The sequence below is a fragment of the Centruroides sculpturatus genome, unplaced genomic scaffold (genome assembly GCF_000671375.1).
Source record: "Centruroides sculpturatus isolate CEXI.00-Female unplaced genomic scaffold, Cexi_2.0 scaffold2168, whole genome shotgun sequence".
Classification (NCBI taxonomy): Eukaryota; Metazoa; Arthropoda; class Arachnida; order Scorpiones; family Buthidae; genus Centruroides; species Centruroides sculpturatus.
In genome coordinates, this window is record NW_019386540.1 from 46,723 (window position 1) to 65,607 (window position 18,885).

The window sequence follows — 18,885 nt, forward strand, 5'->3', positions numbered from 1 at the left end:
TTTTGTCATGGAGCTTGTCATCGAATGGCGCTCGCGTGCTTCCTGATAAATTATTTTTTTGCAAAAAATTCACTGAACTTTAGAGACATCATTAATATAAATATAATTTTTATGAACGTTAAATAATAAATGGTTTTTAGTAGGTCTGCTGCTCATTTAAACGCAATGGTTTGTATGATATCCGCTATTGGTCTAGATTCGACCAATCCTGTCGCGACACAAGTCAGCGATGACGTTTTACCGAATTATACGAGTTTTTTTTAGCATGTTTGTACAAATACTGTTGCAATTTTTTCGCTGTGATATAGGAAACCGTGTTATAGGGGGGGTTGACTGTATATTTAATAGTTTTCAAAAAATTACTGTATTACAGTATTTGACTTACTGTAAGTCAAATACAATGGTGATATTTTGTAATTTATTTTTCTTTGTAGTTTTCTTTTACTGATTATTTTAATTCATATAAATTTCATAATTTTATAAAAATAAATAGTTCTTCCGTAGAATACTTTAAATCAGGGGGGTCAAACCTTTTTGTTCTTCTGGGCCACATTAGAAGAAGTCATGGAGTTTTGGGACCCAATCTTTAAATATACAAGTATATTTAAGGATTAACATGTCTAGATTATAGTAATAAGTATTAAAATTTTATCACGAACAAGGATATTTAAAAAAATTACTTCTACAGACTCTTTCAATTTTTACTTAGAAATAAATAACTTCATTTATTATAAAGGAAACAAACAAAAGTTTATTTGAAAATACAAATTTTTGTTTTATTTGGGTCTGTAATTAATGAAAGTCGAGGAAACACCAATTTTTTTAAGCAAGAAATTCCTGCGGGACCTGTTGCCCTTGTTTTTTATTTTCTTTTACGATTCATATACTCCACTAATATCCAATAGAACTATTTTAAACAGGTCACTGCACTACCACCGAATTTTTCATTGCTTGTTCTGTGACAAAACTGAATTTTGGTCTTTTAAATTAAAATACCTTAATAAGGGAGGAAGCCAAAAATTTCCTCCGCTCCGGGCGGCTGACACCCATGGTACGCCATTGTTCCTTCGTCATTCACACATCTCTAAGTATTTGAAAATGTTTCCTTTTCACTCAAAAATAAAATATGTATAAAAGTTTACAGTTTTGTGAAATTTCTTTTTTGAGTTTATGCCATTGAAATAAATAAATAAATAAAAATAAAATAATTTGTTGGTTTTGTTTACATGTTTATTGGGCTGCATTGGAACTTGCCTTGGGCCGCATGCGGCCCGCGGGTTGGACACCCCTGTTTTAAATGTAAATAGACAATATGCTAAATGTTCATTTTAGATCAAATTAATTTTTTTCTTCAATGATACAAATAGGAAATTACCAATTAAAATAAATTACTAAATTCCTTATAAGGAACTATAATTGTTATCTTAAAATATTTCATCAAGCCAATGTTAATTTCAAACATATAATATTTAAAATTCTATATTAAAAAACAATTTCAAAGTTCTTAATCTATACTAATATTATAAAGAGGTAAAGTTTGTAAGTTTGGATGTAGGAGGTAATCTCTGAAACTACTCATCCGATTTCAAAAATTCTTTCACCAATATTTAGAATGGAACTTCAGTGTGGACATCGGCTGTATATTATTCCGTTAAACATTCATATAAATTAAAAAATATCATCTAGGATGAAGGCCTTTATGTCCAATAGATGGCGCTAACTCCACGAGTACAACGACCTAAGTTCGCTTTTCTGTGAGAATGAACTAAAGCAGATCATCTTCTATATATCTATATAAATAAAAATGTAATGTTTGTTTGTTCCTACTGATTCCTTTGAAATTTTGACACAACATTGCATTCGAATATGCACGCACTGAAAAGGAATTTTTCGAAAAATTCCCCCTCACAGGGGAATGTTATACATTTATAATAGATACATTTTGAGCCACAACAACGCATGTGTGGAGACTGCTAGTCTTAAGTAAAATCTGATTTGTTCTGAAGTTAACTCTATCTATAAAAATGAAAAAGTTTTCTGCAAATCTAAGATTATTTTTTAAATAAAGTCAATTTTAACCTGTCTACAATTAAAATTTATCATTAATCAAAAAATATAAAAGTTGATTTATTTATTATTAAATTTAAAAAAATATTTTAAACAGTAAATAATAAATTAATATTTGAATTATAATTGTACAAAAATTTAAGAAAAAACATCAACCTATATTGATTATACAGTTACCCCCATATAACATGATAGTAGGTTCTGAAAAAGTGCTGTGTTATGCAAATCTGTGCTATATGAAACAAAGGACTAATAAAAAACATAGGGTTAGGTTCCAAAAGTTAGCAAAAATATACTATTATTTTCGTAATTAAGAAAAATATGTTTCTTAAAGCTATCAATAATTAACTACCCATCACAATCAAGAGTACTGCATGTTAATATTAATTTTTTCTCACTGCTGAACACAGTGGCATGTAGTTACATTTGATGATAGGGAAGCTGCGCCTGCCCTGGATGGAATCATTGGAAGCATTATACAATATTTTGGTGTGTAGCATCCACCAGCTAAACCACGTGAAGTTGGTGCTCTGTAAAGCACATGTGCAAACACTTGTAATCTGGCTGCTTTACACCATTCAAATATTTTTGCCATGGAAGCTGACCCATATTCAACAATACAGCACTTCCATTGGGAATATGCATATACGAATTTACTGTATATTCGAATATACAATAGTAATCTGATTATTGTTTTTCACATGTATAGAAATTTGTAATAAGATACATAATGTGGTTATAATAAAATATTAATTTTAATTAATTCAAAGTACATTAAAATATGAAAATAATCACACAATATGTATTCATATTTTAGAAATACAAAAGAAGCAGTGCTTCCACAGCTTCCATGGACAGCATGCCACTGGCTGAACACCATTAAACAATGTTTTCTTTTTAGCAAAATATTATTATCATGAGCTTTTCTGTTGACATTAATCTCAATTATCGACAACTTCTTGATTTTTCTCTATGTTTTTGTTGTAAAAAATGCAGGGTGTGGCAGCAGAATAAAGTAAAAAGCAAACTGCTTGGTTTGAACACAGAGTTTAATGTAAGCTGTAAATACTACACATCAAAACAAAGGGAGACAAGGCAGAAGGTACAAGAATCTAGTTACATAAACAAAAGTCTAGACGTCATCTGGAATTTTCTTAGGAGAGTGTCATGATACTCTAAACCAACACTTCCCCTCATTCCAGTGGATGCTTACTAGATTATAATAGACCAAGGTGTAATAATAAATGCGATCTTGATACGATGACTTATAAGATCGACTTCATATTTAAAAGTCAGTCCATTAGCATGTTTCAAGTATTGTAAACCTTTTGTTAAGAGATCGGCAGGCATCTTATCTGTTGGAATAAATGCAATGTCTATTCTTCCTCGTTCAACACATTCATGCACAAAATGATGTCTTATGTCTATGTGCTTACTTCGCGAGCGAAACATCGGATTTCGAGCAAGTAATTGTGCTTCTTGGTTATCGCAATAAATTGTTAATTTGGATTTATTGCTTCTTAAGAGGTCATCAAAAAGTTCTAGGAGGTGTAGAGCTTCTTTAGTAGGGTCTGATAATGCCATATATTTGGCCTCGGTGCTCAATAGGGCAACCATGTGTTGTTTTCTTGATTCCCATGAGATTGGTCCACCAGCGAGCTTAAAAATGTATCCTGAGAAGGAATGACGATTGTCTATTGATGCTCCCCACTCAGATTCTGTGAATCCAGTAAGTCACTCTCCAGTTGTCTCAAATGTTAGGCCATGATTGGTCATCCCTCTTAGATATTGAAGAATATGTTTCACTGCAGTCCAGTGTGTTTGGTCATGTTGGGTGTTATACTGGCTCAGTTTGCTTACTGCATGTGCAATGTCTGGCCTGGTGCAATAGAAAGATAAAGAAGACAACCAATTAGTTTTTGGAATGGAAATTGCTTCATTTCCTGAACTGATGAGTTTTCAGGCCTGTGAAGTTTGGAGCTTGGGACAAGAGGAGTTGCAACTGGTTTTGATTTTTCCGTCGAGAAATGTTCCAAGATTTCCTCAGTGTATCTCTTTTGGCACATTTGGATTATCGTCTTCCCCTCCTTTTCTCGCTGGAAGAATTCAATGCCCAAGCAATAGTGGGTTGTCCCAAGTCTTTCATATCAAATTTGGACATGAGAGTCTTCTTTAGTGTGGTCTGTTTGATTTTGTCACGTGAGACAATTATGAGGTTATCGACATAAATGATGACAAAGGTCAAGTTGTTCTGTTCATTTCAAACATAAATGCAGGGGTCAAAGTTCAATGGTCTTAAACCCAGTTGTTTATCTAGTCATTTATACCATAGGTGGCTTGCTTGTCGTAGACCATAGAGGGCCTTGTTAAGTTGACAGACTTTGTTGCCTTCTTGGATAGATTGCAGCATTTGTTCTGCTTTGGTTCAAGTCTATCCCGACGAGTTTTTTAATTATATCTTCTAGGATTATTTCGATCTGGTCTGGAAGCTGCATGAAAATCTCTGGTCTATGTTTCATTAAGGAACACTGTTTTCACGTCCAATTGGTCAATGAGTAAATATTGTTGGGCAACAATGGCCAGTACAGTTTAAATGGAGTTGATCCTTGCAACTGGTGCAAAGGTTTCATGAAAATTGATTCCAGGGCATTGAGTGTAACCTTTTGCTACTAATCTCGCCTTTCGTCTTTTAAGAGTCTATCTGCATTGTATTTGTTGCAAAGGACGATACGGCAACCTACAATGTCTCTGTCAAGAGGACAGGTGGTGATGTGCCATGTGTCGTTTTCGATGATGGAGATGAACTCGCTTCTGATTGTCTCTCTACATTGTTGAGCAAATGAGCTTGAGAGGGCATCCTCAATGGAGATTTTTGTGTTGAATGCCATTTCCTGGATGACAGCAGCAAATCCACTTTTATCATTCCCTTGTTGGACGTTTTCTCAGTTTAGTTCCTGATTCTGTAAATGTGGAACTTTGGTTTGGTGTTGCAAAATCGAATTGGTCATCATTATGTTAAAACATTTGCAAGATCTACCTTTTAAGCCAGTTTTGATTAGGCATGGGTGACTTGGAACCCTCCTTAATTTGTTATCCCTGGAGATTTTATTTCCATCGTCATCTTGTTGGATAGTGTGACAGATGTTCTCTTCCCCTTGTTCAACGGTTAGGGATGGAGGTTTAGTTAACTCAGTGATTACTTCGTGGCAATGAGCTTCATTTTCTTGTGATGAAAATCTCCTGAGATGAATTCCTCAAAGTCGTCATTCGAGGTCTTCAGCTCAAGGAATTTGACATCTCAAGTCGCAACCACCATTTTCTGAGTTGGCATCCAAATTCGATAGGCTTTGGATTATCCAGAATATCCAATGAATATGCCTTTTTCACAGCAAGGATCAAATTTACCGATAGTTGGGTCCTTATTGAGTACAAACTACCAAAGGTTCGAAAGTGAGAAATTTTGCAATCCCTGCCATTCACAGCTTTGTAGGTGTATTATTGTTTAAAGCTCTAGAAGGACAGCGATTCAGGATAAAATTTGCAGTGTAGATGGCTTCAGTCCAAAAGGAGGCCTTGAGTCCTGACTGAATTAGCATACATCATGCCATCTCGATTAATGTTTGATTCTTTCTTTCAGCCACTCCATTTTATTGTGGAGTATGGGGGACAGTTAAACGTCGCTTTATCCCCATTCTTTCAAATATTCGTCAAATTCTTTGTTGCAATATTCGGTTCCATTGTCAGATTAAAGACATTTGATTTTCATGCTGAACTGTGTCTCTAGAAGGTTCTTTACTTTTTTAAAGATGTTCAGTATATCACTTTTGTTGCAAAGAAAATGTACTTCACACTATCGAGATCGGTCATCTATGAAGACAGCAAAATATCTAGTGCTTGACATAGATTGAATTCGAGTCGGACCGCAGATATCAGTGTGTATGATTTCAAGTGTTTTGGAAGTTCATTAGTTGTTTGCTAAGGGAAATGGATTTTTCACCATTTTTGCTCTGAGGCATGTTTCACATGGGGATAAGCAATCACCAGATGGGATTTGAATCCCAAGGCTAACAATATCCTCCTTAGGCTCTTTTGATTAAGATGACCTAGGCATTCATGCCAATCCATTAGGATGGACTTAGATTGAGCAATGGCAGCAACTGAATTCCATTTATGAATATGGTAGAGTTTGTTCACTCAATCAGCAGTAGCAACAACATTGTTGTTTTGATCCATGATAAATGCAACCTGTTTGCGGAATGAAACTTCATAGCCTTTATTACAAATCTTACTTACAGACATGAGATTTGTTCGAAGGTCAGGAACCAGGAGAGTGTCAGATAAGTTAAGTACTCATACTGCTGATTCATCATCAAGCGCTAGTTGCACTAAGCCAATTACTTCGATCTTTGCAGTGTTTTCTTTGCTGGCTAGGTTCAAGGTTCATCTGTCGGGCTTGATTTCGGTAAAATCATTCCTATTAGCACACATGTGGAAAGATGCGCCACTATCGAGACACCATTTATCCCTTTTGGTTGATCCTGATTGGTTTTGTAAGTTAACTTTTACATTTTTTGCTAGAGGGGTAAATTTGTTTGTGTTTTCAACTTGAAAGCTTGAATCAATTTTTATGCCATGGAAGCATTCTTCAATGGCTTTACCAGCACGCTCACTACTTTTGGGTTTGTAGCGGCAGTTAGAAGACTTGTGATTTCAACAACCGCAGTATTCACATTTTGATTCACTTGGATTTGTTTTCTTGAATTTGAATGGAGTTATGCCTTTTGGATTCCAACGACCATCTTTGTTTTTGAAGTATTTCTTCTTTTCAGCATGCATGGCATTGGGTACTGCATTGATCTTTTTGACTTTTCGAGATGAGTGTTCTTCAAGGATTTTCACTTTAAGGCCATCTGGATTTGGCAGATTGTCGTGTGATTCAATGCACAACGAAAGTTTTCATAGGATGACGGAAGGCTATATAATAACATTATAGTGAGAAGATCGTCGTTGATGTTAACATTTAAATCGTGAAGCTTATCGACAGCATCAAAAAATCTGTTGAGGTGGTCTCTGGTATCATCAGGCTCATCCATCTTATGTAGTATGAGCTGTTTGAGAAGTGTGGCCTTGCATGCAGGACCTTCAGATTGGTAAATCAATTCCAATTTGTTCCAAATCTCCAAAGCAGTCTTGCATCCTTTGACTTGTTTTAGTTCACTGGAACTGATTGTGAGAATTAAGTCAGCCTGGGCCTTGGAATCATCTTCGTCCCATGTGGCTGCTTTTTCCTAATCATCAATGGGTCCATTTTTAACTAAAATAGCTTTTGCTTGGATTTTCCACGTGTCGTAGTTATCTTTCTTTAGAGGTTTGATTTTGATCGTAGTTGTCATTATTAAATATTATTGTAAGCAACTGGAAAATCATTATATTGTCACTAGTAATTTCCCACAAAAAATGAGTTCTGTTTAAATCCATTGCCACATTTTTGTTTGCTAGCTTAATCAGAAGTTGACTTCTCGATACATGATTGTAACTATCTTCATGGAATTTTATAAGAAAGGATTCATACCTTTGCTCTCTGTTGGTTCTTTGAGTTTCGTAGTGATCGGATTTGTGGAGTGTGAGAAATAGTCCAAAAAAAAAAATCACTATGTGCTGCAGTTTTGTTAATTACACTTCTTCTTTGGGAATTTTCTTTTATTCCCCTCCAGAAGGCTCCTCCTGGGCCCATAACCTGTTGTAATAAATGCAGGATGTGGCAGCAGAGTAAAGTAAAAAGCAAACTGCTTGGTTTGAACACAGAGTTTAATCTAAGCTGTATATACTACACATACCAAAACGAAGGGAGGCAAGGCAGAAGGTACAAGAATCTAGTTACATAAACAAAGGTCTAGACATCATCTGGAATGTCCTTGGGAGAGTGTCATGATACTCTCACCAACAGTTTTTTTCATAAAATTTGATATTTTTATTTGCTTACATTTTCTCATCTTTAAAAATTTAATGTGGTAATTTTTCATTTAATCTTTAAAATAAAGCACAGTGATAGTCTTTCAGGTTTATTTAGAGCACTAATATCAATGACGGTGATACCAGTTTTTAGGAAAGCTAGAATAGGAAGCTAGGACAAAAAAAAAACTATATTTCCCATTAAAAAAATGGGTGAATGATACAAAACATTGAAAATTTCAATATTCTAAAATCTGTAGGCAAATATGAGACAATACATATGTTTGCTTGAATAAAAAATATTGAATAATGGGATTTGTACTTATAAATTGTGACATTTTGTCCAGGTATGTTCTTCAACAGTGTTAGAGCAAAACTGTGTTGTATGGGGATATCCCCAATTCTCAAACATTGTTGTAGGAATGCCATGTTGTATAAGGAATACCCATACTTTGATGTATAAAAATTCAACCATTAAAACTTCATACAGTAAAATTAAACAGTATGAAAGATAATTACCCAGTTATCAAAGGCTCATGCAATCTTTTGTAATAATAACCAGCATTTGGTAATCTTCCTGTAGGCAGTGCTTCTGTGGCTGCAACAGTCAACTGTTGGCATTGGCATTTATTTCGATCCTAATCAATATTATCATAACTACATAAATATTAAAGAAATCCCCTAAAATTTATAGTAAAGTATTATATAAGCAACTTTACTTGACAGTTATCATCACAATCACATCCACAAAGGAATTCTTCATCCAAATTCAAATTTACACCTTTAGCTGGAAATCTTGTACTAGAATATTCTACATATGGTGGATATTCTCTATTTATACTATTGATGCATGGAACAGGAATTGGTTCCTTCCCCTGAGTAATATCTTTGATTTGACAGTTTATCTGTAAAATAAAATTAGTTTTATAATAATAAATTTCATATACAAGTAAAATTAACAAATACTTACAACTGAAGGAACAAATTCTGCAGATGTATTCACATAACTATCGAAACAAAACAAATCAACCATTAATTTTGATTTTGTTTCCATCAAGTAGCGATGAACTTCAACTATATTTCTTAATCGCCTTCCACAAGGGCCTTGATAAAATACTATTCGTCTATTTCCGGCACGATGTTTTGCAATTTGTCTGTATAAATTTTCATATTTTAATTTATTCTGTAAATAAGTAACAAAATTTAAATTGGCAGAGTTTAGTTACCTTTCCCATCCTGTAAGAATCGGAATCCATAATGGATTTTCACTTTTATGTAATTTTTCTAAATTTTCTTCTTTAAGGCATTCTGGACAACACGTATGGGGAACATAAATAATCTTCTGACGCTGTATCTTACAAGTTTCTCTTTGGCCAGATTGTGAGGTGATGGTCAATGTTGACATAGCTGAAAAATTTTCCAAATAAAATTACATAAAATACTGTTTCGAATAATTTTTAAACAATTATGTTAATTATAAATATGGGCTTGAAATAAACTCTATTTACAATATATTTTTATATACAATACAAAAGCTATTTATAGTAATCTCATGCAGAAAAGTCATTTTAAAAAAATAAAATGTATAAAAAAATTTTTGATGCTGCCAATATTTCTAACATGTCATTAACTTGGAAAATCTCTTTATGCTTGGTCATTGTCATTTTATATTTTCATAAAATATATATTCAAATATTCCTTTCAACTTTTAATTAGATAATATAAATAATTATTATTATTATGTCCATCCCATAAAGCCTGGTTCCTACAAACCTCCTATGTATCAGTTGATTTATCTAAGCTGATAATTTTATCTACCAACCCCAAACAAATCTTTGTATTTAATTAATAGTAATTAATTTCCTATTAATTAAATGGTAAAAACCATTTAATTAATAGGAAAAAAAGTATTTCCTATTAATAAAATGGTTGCATAAGTGTGTAGGCAAATCATGTGGGACTACTTAGGGTTAAGTACAAATTTATGAAAAATTTTATTTTACACAATATCTGCTGACATGCAATCCTTGCATAAAAAAGACCATACTATCATATACAGTATTAATTTTATAGTTTTCTGAAGTGATCTATTATTATTGCTTATTGTAACTTTACTGTTTAAGAGAATAGACTTACCATTTAACAGAATTGTTTAACTTAAGAAAGTGATATTGAAAAGGTTAACTTAATATATAATTCAAAAATTGCAATTTAAAAAAAAAAATTAATGTTAAAAATATATTAACAGCAAAATGTTTTTAAAAATGTTTCTTAATTATTGTAAGAATTAAACTGGAAAGCATTTTGATGATCTTGATCAAAATATTTTAATTTCAGTTCTTAATATACCTATCTCAAAAGTTATTTACACACCATTGAATGAGATCTCCTGAGGTAGTTGAGTAGTCGATTTTTTTGCCACATTACGAGATCCTAATTCTGGAAGTGCAGATGTATGCTTTCTAGCTACCTGAGGTCTGGAGTATGCTTGAATTAATTTATTATTTGTATCTGTTGATTCGATATTTGTTACTGAAACAAAATATTTTAGAAGTTTGAAATCAATAATTTTTTTTTTAAATTATAAATTATCCTTACTTTGATGAGATGTTGGTTCTTCTGTTCCTCTAGTATATTCCACATATGGTTGATGTTTTTTTTTGGTCACTACATTATGCCTTCGATTTTTACCACTCAAACGATTTGCTTGAGCAGCAGCCTACAAATTTGAGTAAATGTAATATTAAATTTATATTTTTAAAATAAATGAAAAACTAAATTTAATATAAACATTCTATTACTAATTCATCATATAATGGAGCAAGACGCGTTGATCCTCTATAAATCCATTCTGTTCTGTGATCGGCATGGAAAACCATTTTGACTAGACTTGCATCCACTTCTAACACTCTAGCTATCCACCTAATAAAATAAAATAAAAAAAAAACATTTTTTAAACATATTTTTATAAATGTCTCTATTAAATCAATAATTTAACAAAACTATCAGTTATACTTACCATTGTCCATTCCATTCAGTCCTCACTATTTGACCAGGCTGTAATTTTACCATTGGACGCTATTTGAAAAGAGAAAGTAAGTAGAAAATTCAAAATTTTTTATTTTTTTAATAACAAAATATCCTATTATCATATACCATCTTTAATAAAACCAAACTAATGAAGAAAAACAAACATAAGCTTATTTATCCTTTAATATTACTAAAATATAATAATTACAAAGATTATGAAAAATTTCTTTGTATACATCATTTTAAACAGTAGAATAAATTAATGGCTGGTATTCTATTAAAACATTAATGACTTATGGACACACATTGAATAGGATTCTTTTCCTGTAGATATGAAAAGAATACTGTTCAATGTCATATTTAATTTCCAGCGCTATTAAAAATGAATATATATATGTTACTGTGGATGACCGATATCTGGCGAATATCAACACTCTCCGGTGAATGTCAGCATTCACACAGTCGTTTTGTGTACGCACGAAATATTTGCTAAATATCATTATTTTTCACTTACACCAGCAAATGTCGACATTCAGCATGCACTGATGGTGAATGTTGAATAAAAATATTTTTATTACGTTAAGACAAAAATGCAACTTTTTATGTCAAAATAGGAGAAAGCTTAAGTAACAGCACATGTAAATAAACTGTTGAACCTAAAACGAACAGTATATTCTTAATCAGAAAAGAAAACAATACAATAATAAACTTACACATAAATTATGAGATTAATGTTATACAATCTTATTTATTGCAACAACTAAACTGCTGTGACACTTTGAATTGCACAAGAGTTCTTTGCTTTTAAAACTGCATTTATTCGTGCAACACTTCTTTTTGCAACGACAGCGCGTATAGCCTTGCCCTCCACTTTTCGAATTAGCTGCAGCTGCTTCTCTCAGCAATATTTCTTGAGAAGAAATCTCATCTACAGAAAGTAACTTTACAAATTACGAACTGATTACGTTATTATGTGATTACGAGCTGATCAGTTAATGATATCTTTTATTCATATATCGCCGACACCTTACCGAGAACCCCTCTCATCCTCTGCTACTTGATCTGACAAACCGATCCCCACCTCACGGGATCAAAAGAACAAAAACACCATCCAGTGACAAAGTGGGCAGTTTCCACCAAACCACTGCTGGAAAAAGAGGTACGACCGTGTTCTACCTCCGGTTACCCACAAAGTATTTGGCGACAGACTGTCGCCTCTCTGTCGACATCAACCTCCACGAAAGCTTATCTGTACATGTTGACATACACTGGTGATTGTTCAAACGTATAATAACAGCGAGGTTGAGGCCAAAGTTTTAAACGTGAATATGTGTACATTGGACTTTCAACGCCGCTTTCCTGTAAGCCTAGAAGTTTGACAATAGTGTTTGAAATGTAGAGCATGACTCCTCTGACTATCCAAACGCCATTTCATACTTCTAGGCTTACAGGAAAGCAGCGCTGAACATCCGACATACACATATTCGTGTTTAAAACTTCAGCCTCAACCTCGCTAACATAACCAAATATTTGGTCTTTCACCGACGTATTTTGTATGTGTCGACATTCTCTAATTTCGGTCTTTCACAGTAACATATATATATATATTCATTCTTTGGATATTTGTATAGGATATAGCATAAAACCTAAAAAATCTTTATTCTTTTTTTTATCATCACTTCACAATTTTTAAGAACTAATTCATTAATATATACATTAGAGATAGTCAAGAGCAACCTTTGAAAATGGCAATGATTGTTACATTGTGATGTTAATGGTGTTATGACAATACTATATCTTAGTGTTATTAATTAGGTTAAGGTGTTATTAGTTTGATGTGATTCTTTTGCCTATTCAAACAAATTATTTTTATCATTTTTTGAAAAGGATAGTAATGTGATCTAAACTTCTCTCTCAAGATCGCTGAAGGATCAGATGTATTGCATATGCCTTGCCATTGATGTTAGAGAACCACATGTAGCTCAACCACTGATGGAATTTAACATCAATGATGTCTTATAATTAATATATTTTAATAAATTTTACTGTATTTTATATATTTTCACTCACATTTATACATAACTGTAAGATATTAATTAATTAATAGTAATTATTTCAAGACTATATATACTTTTTTTTGGAGCTTCCTCACCAGTTGTAGCTTTATTGTTAATCTGATTAGTTGCAAGACCATTCTGTACTACAATGCCATTAACCGAAGTCTGTACTTGTCCTGTACTTATCATATTATGTACAGGTGTAGTGGTTGTCAATTCAATCACAGTTTTGACCACTTCCACTTTTTCCAATCCAGGTTCTGCCTTCTCTGATATAACAGTAGGTACTACAGCCACTTCTCGGATTTTCTTAACTTCTGCTTTCTCAATTATTGGAGATAAATCAGTAGCGTTAACAATACTGACATTATCTGGCACTTCATGCTTTTTACTTAAACTGTCTTCTTAAATGTGTAACTTACTGTTTACTTAATGTTTACTTAACTTACTGTTTACTAAATGTTTACTTAAACTGTTCTTAAATGTGTAAGCGTCAATGATGGCCCGTTCAATTAAGTGAGGAAACATTTGCTTATGATCTCCAACAAAAAAGGTGTCTGGCATGTACGAAAGTTTTTCAGAATATTGGTTTGCCAAATTCAATGGAGAAGTCACTTTATCTGTAATAATATAGTGCATGAATGGAGCACAACTTGTACCAGGATATCCCAACCACATAACTTGTATTGGGGCAGGTCTAAGAGCGAAGATTTCATTACAAGCTCCTTTAATATAGCCATTCATGTTTACCAAGATATGAATTCCATCTAAATATATATGATCTGCTGCTTTTCCATTGCAAGGAACCTGAGACAAATCAACAAAATGCTCTGTTTCATTGGCAATTTTTGAACGGAATGTAGTTCCATCATCAGGACTTAATGCATAGCAGAAAATTTTTACTTTATCTCTATTATGCATTCCAGGGACACTTTGCATTAAATGAGAAGTTGGATGATTACCAAAAACTGAACTAACATAGCCTATTCTAAGCCAACCATTACTAGTAGCTAGGTCTTTAGGATGTTAATAAGGTGGTTTATGTAATACCTGAATCTTTTCTAAGCACAAATTTGCATGACGAGCAGCAATAGCTTTGCGAAAATCATGTGACAATGGATATAACATGCTATGGTGAGGATGAACAGATGGTAACCTATTTTTATCCAATTGATCAGCAACAATTGCTACCAATTTCTTCATTCTTAACTCATAATCGGTCCAATCACAAACAATCTGGAGGCAATGGGCTAAATTACAATAGGCATCAGGAAAGTCCGGTTTCAATTTCAGAGCTGTGCGATATGACTGAACAGCTTCAGGAATGTTTCCAGAATCTTTATGAATAGAGGCTAGATTGCTGTGTGCATCAGCAAATGCAGGATTAATTTGTATAGCTCGAGTATAACATTGTAGAGCACCCTGTATATCTCCCATTTCCTTTAATGTATTCCCCATATTAGAATAAGCATCAGCAAATGTTGGTAAATCCTAATCGCTTCTTTATAATGCATAAGAGCATCATTAAGTTTTCCTTGTTGCTGTAGAACACTTGCCAAATTTGAATGTGCAGCTGCAAACTCTGGAAATACATCTAAAGCTCTTAAGTATAAACGAGTAGCTTCTTCTATAAAACCTTGCTCTCTCTTGATATTATCAATAGCTAGACCATTTAAAGAATCTGCATGTGTTGGACAAAGACGCAGTGCAGTATTGTAGCATTCCTCTGCTTTTACCACTAGGCCTTTTTCTTTAAGAGCATTTGCAAGATTACAATAAGCATCAGGAAAATTATGTTGCAATTCAATAGCTCTTCTGTAGGTGTCTATGGCTAAATCAATCAATCCTTGTTCATAATATACACAAGCAAGATTTCCATGAACCACAGCATTATTGGGACTTAAATTTAATGCTCTTAAGTAAGCAGCAACAGCTCTGTGAAATACTCTAGCTTCTTTTAAGACATTTCCTAAGTTTATATAGGCATCCAAAAAATTAGGATCTAAAGCAACAGCCTTTTCAAAATGATGTATGGCTAACCATATTTCTCCCTGAGCATTAAATTAAAAACACATCCAAGATTGCTCCAGGCAACAGCAAAGGTAGGACAGGTTTCAATTGCCTTCAAGTAGCGTGCATTTGCTTCATCAAGACGACCTAAAGCTTTCAAGAGATTACCTAAATCACTGCGAACGCAATATAAATCTGGATTATATTGTAGTGCTGATACATAAGCTTGTACAGCTTGTTCCATATCACCTGCAGCAACAAGAGCAGCTGCCAAATTGATATAACCATCAATAAAATCTGCCTTGAGCCGCACAGCATGGTGATAATTCTCCAAAGCCTCCTGTAATTGTCCTCGTTCCTTATAGACATTTCCCAAGTTTGAATAGGCTTCTGCCAACAATGGATTCTGTTTGATTGCTAATGTACTGAAATGTGCAGATTTATCTAATCGACGACATTGAAAATGTATAGAACTTAATAATAAAAGCACTCCAGTATTTGTTGGATCCTGTCTCCATAATTGCGTGCAATGACGCTCAGCACTCTCATAGTCACCTGCCTGATATTCTCTGTGTGCCAATTCCCCCAAACTCTGAAATGCTGCAGCAACTGCAGTGTTGGGCATATCATTTGGTCTACTTCTTTTATTGCCATTTACATTAGACGTCTCTGTTATGATTGCAGCCATTTCTTCTTAGGAAAATCGAAACTGTCAAGTCTTTTCTAAGGAACAAAAATTCGCTACAAGTAAAATCTTAGAGAATGTCTTTAGTCCCGTTCGCCGAACGACGTCATCATTTTTGCGCACGAATTTATTGGGTGTCAAGGGCCTTATTTCAAGACTAAAATAAAATGAATCTGTATGTTAATTAATAAACTTTTTTTATAAACTACAATTTTGAAAAATACAAGATAGCTAATACTCAAATTTACTTTCATTGTTTTATTAAAAATGTAATTTATAAAGATGTTATTTATTTTTACAGAATTAAATATTTTGCTATTTATTTTATATAATTATTTAAAAGTATCACAAAATTTTAAACTTACTTCAGGATATTGTTGAAGATAACTTTTAATGAATTCTTTGGAATCAGGATGTATATCTTCCCACACTTCTTTCCCTGATGAGAAATTTATTCTGATTATTTATATATTTATATTTAATATTATAAATTTCAGAACATATTACAAATACACTTACTTGATTCACAGACTAAATATACTTCATTATGTTTCACATACTGTGCATAGCCATCATCAAAGAAAACAAGATACCTACATGAAAAAGTGTTATAAATTCTGAACTTTTTCTATTAATTTTGACAGAACAATTTCCAAAAACATTTGGGAAATTTTTATTATACATAGTAATTAGTAGCAGTATACAAGAACAATATTATGACTCTGGAAAATTGTAAATAATTTGTTATATAACTATATAGAAAATATTTACATACATATAGAAGGTACAGTACCTGTATCTATTCATTAGTTTAGGTGGTTCTGCAATAACACCTGCATACAAAGATGATCTAGGACTCCAATGTTCATCTCTATAATGTGCTAGAAATACATAAAAGCAAAATAATTATTATATTAGTTACAAATATTTTTAAAAATAAATTTAAAACTGGCTTATAAAGACAACTTCAACTATCACAAAAAGTTTATTCATTAAAAGATTTTGGATTGAATTGATTTTTATGAAAATGTTATAAATATTTATTGATAAATAATTTCTGATAAAAACATTTCAATTATAAAGTTTGTATCTTACCAACAACTCTTGAGCCAACTGAAAGAATTACATCAGGAGGTTGAAAATATGCTAGATGTTTTGGTAAATAAGCACGATTAGAATTTGCTTTTCCCATGTCAAACTTAATCTTGCAATACTTTTTCCCTAAAATATTTGTTTTGATATTAACAATTCTTGCTCTTTGCCAAACACCCAAATAACTTGCTCTCATAGCATATACTCTCATGCCAACTGATAGTTCTCTGAAGAAAAGAAAAATATCTCAAAATGTTTTAAACTAAAATTTTAAATGTCCTGAATAATTAATACATACTTTCTTATTACCGGTCCTATTCCCGGAAGCACAGGTTTTTGGATTTCATACTGTCCTACAATATCTACATCTTTAACAAAATTCTTTGCAGAGTTATTGAGTGTATTCTAAATTAAAAAGAATGATTAAAATTAACAGATATACTTTATAATAAAGCAAGTTAATATATAAAACGAACTTTAATAATTATTTATTGAGAACAACAGTAAAAATTATTTGAATCATATATATATATCACTGAATAATCAATTAATTTACTAATAATAAAATTAATTCATTATATATCTGTGAAAATGGAGTTTCAGACCTATTTGATGACAGCAAATGTAAAATCAAGGTCATATTCCAGTTTCCTGCTCACTACCAGGATGGTAAAATGTTAAGATTTGTCAAAATCCTCTTGTCAGTCCTGACACCAGTTAGGATAAACTAGTCACATCCTAACTCGCAAATTAAATTAAAGTATTTTCCAAGTGGTTTGAAATAACTTCAAAGAATTTATTTAGGAGAGTTTATTTAATAGAATATGTGAGGTTGACAATGGCATTAGGCAATAAGTTAATCATAAATGATAGTTTAGAATATAATGAAAATATTTATTTAAACATCTAACTATAAAATATATACATAACAAATTCTAAAATATAAATGAAACCAATCAAATAAATCACTATACAATATAAATGGAGAGGATCTAATATCTAGCCTCTAAACATTACTTTATTTGAGAGTTTACAATAATTTGTAATTGTTACCTGTTCACATACATCTGAGGTGGTAAAGTTGAGAACACTTAAATAATATCTAGAGATTGAGAACTGGGAGATATGTTGATTGAAAACTTGGGCACTAGGCAAGTGTGCCAAATGAAAGTGAGAACTAAAACACAGCTAAAACATAACTAGAGCACTGACTCGATGGACCACAAATAGTATTACTTGAACATCATGCCATGCTTCTAACATGAGGAAGAAGTCAGACAGTTTTTGCTGATAGTTGAGTGAGACATCATACTCAACTATTGTTTTAGGAGGAACTAACTAATCATTTCTCTCCATGACTCAAAGGAAGTGCTTCCTTTCACAAAGAAAGATAAATTTCCTATCAAGTTGATTTGAAGTAATATTTAAAAATATTAATTTAATAATTTCTTTAAAATATCTTCCCTCAACTTCAGGTTATCACATATTTAATAAATAAATGAGAAAGAATTTTAAAAGTCTATTTACTGATGAGAAATAATTAAAAAATGTTTTAAATATTAATTTCTGTTATTATTTAAAAAGATTAATTATTTCACTTGTAATATCAAAACAACAGCTCCTTTAAATGTTTATTAATTTTGGTGAAACATGTATATATAGAATGTATACAAAATGAAATTTGAATTCTTAAAATTTTATTAATTTGAACAAAGAATGATGAAAAGTAATATAAAACTTTATAGATAATCAGATCATCATTGTAGATATACTATTTTTAAATATCTTATTATTAGCATCAGTGACAGTGCTCCTCTATATAATTTTACATCATCATATACTATAATGTCTAATTATAGTTATAGAGTTATTTATTAATATAAATTACAATGTATAATTGTAATGATAAAATTGCTTTATTTTTCCAATTTTGAGGCTTGAAACCCAGAGTCCTAGACATGTACCTTATGGGCAACCAAGCACTTATTACCA

General features: G+C 32.2%; 1 protein-coding gene and 1 pseudogene across 1 annotated transcript in view; both read right to left on the bottom strand.

The window, feature by feature from the left end:
* LOC111615256 (histone-lysine N-methyltransferase SETDB1-like) overlaps positions 1 to 18,278 on the bottom strand; it is a 51,724-nt gene extending 33,446 nt beyond the window's left edge. Inside the window, exons 1-14 of the mRNA XM_023356670.1 lie at positions 17,947 to 18,278; positions 17,192 to 17,298; positions 16,897 to 17,120; positions 16,595 to 16,682; positions 16,321 to 16,394; positions 16,167 to 16,240; positions 11,039 to 11,097; positions 10,821 to 10,941; positions 10,618 to 10,738; positions 10,393 to 10,551; positions 9,246 to 9,426; positions 8,990 to 9,173; positions 8,739 to 8,924; positions 8,539 to 8,657 (exon numbers count right to left, since the gene is read on the bottom strand). Coding sequence (XP_023212438.1) covers positions 8,539 to 8,657; positions 8,739 to 8,924; positions 8,990 to 9,173; positions 9,246 to 9,426; positions 10,393 to 10,551; positions 10,618 to 10,738; positions 10,821 to 10,941; positions 11,039 to 11,097; positions 16,167 to 16,240; positions 16,321 to 16,394; positions 16,595 to 16,682; positions 16,897 to 17,104 — 1,574 coding nt within the window. The 5' untranslated portion in view covers positions 17,105 to 17,120; positions 17,192 to 17,298; positions 17,947 to 18,278. The remainder of the gene's footprint in view (positions 1 to 8,538; positions 8,658 to 8,738; positions 8,925 to 8,989; positions 9,174 to 9,245; positions 9,427 to 10,392; positions 10,552 to 10,617; positions 10,739 to 10,820; positions 10,942 to 11,038; positions 11,098 to 16,166; positions 16,241 to 16,320; positions 16,395 to 16,594; positions 16,683 to 16,896; positions 17,121 to 17,191; positions 17,299 to 17,946) is intronic.
* LOC111615257 lies at positions 13,345 to 16,134 on the bottom strand (annotated as a pseudogene).
* Positions 18,279 to 18,885: the final 607 nt, after the last annotated feature.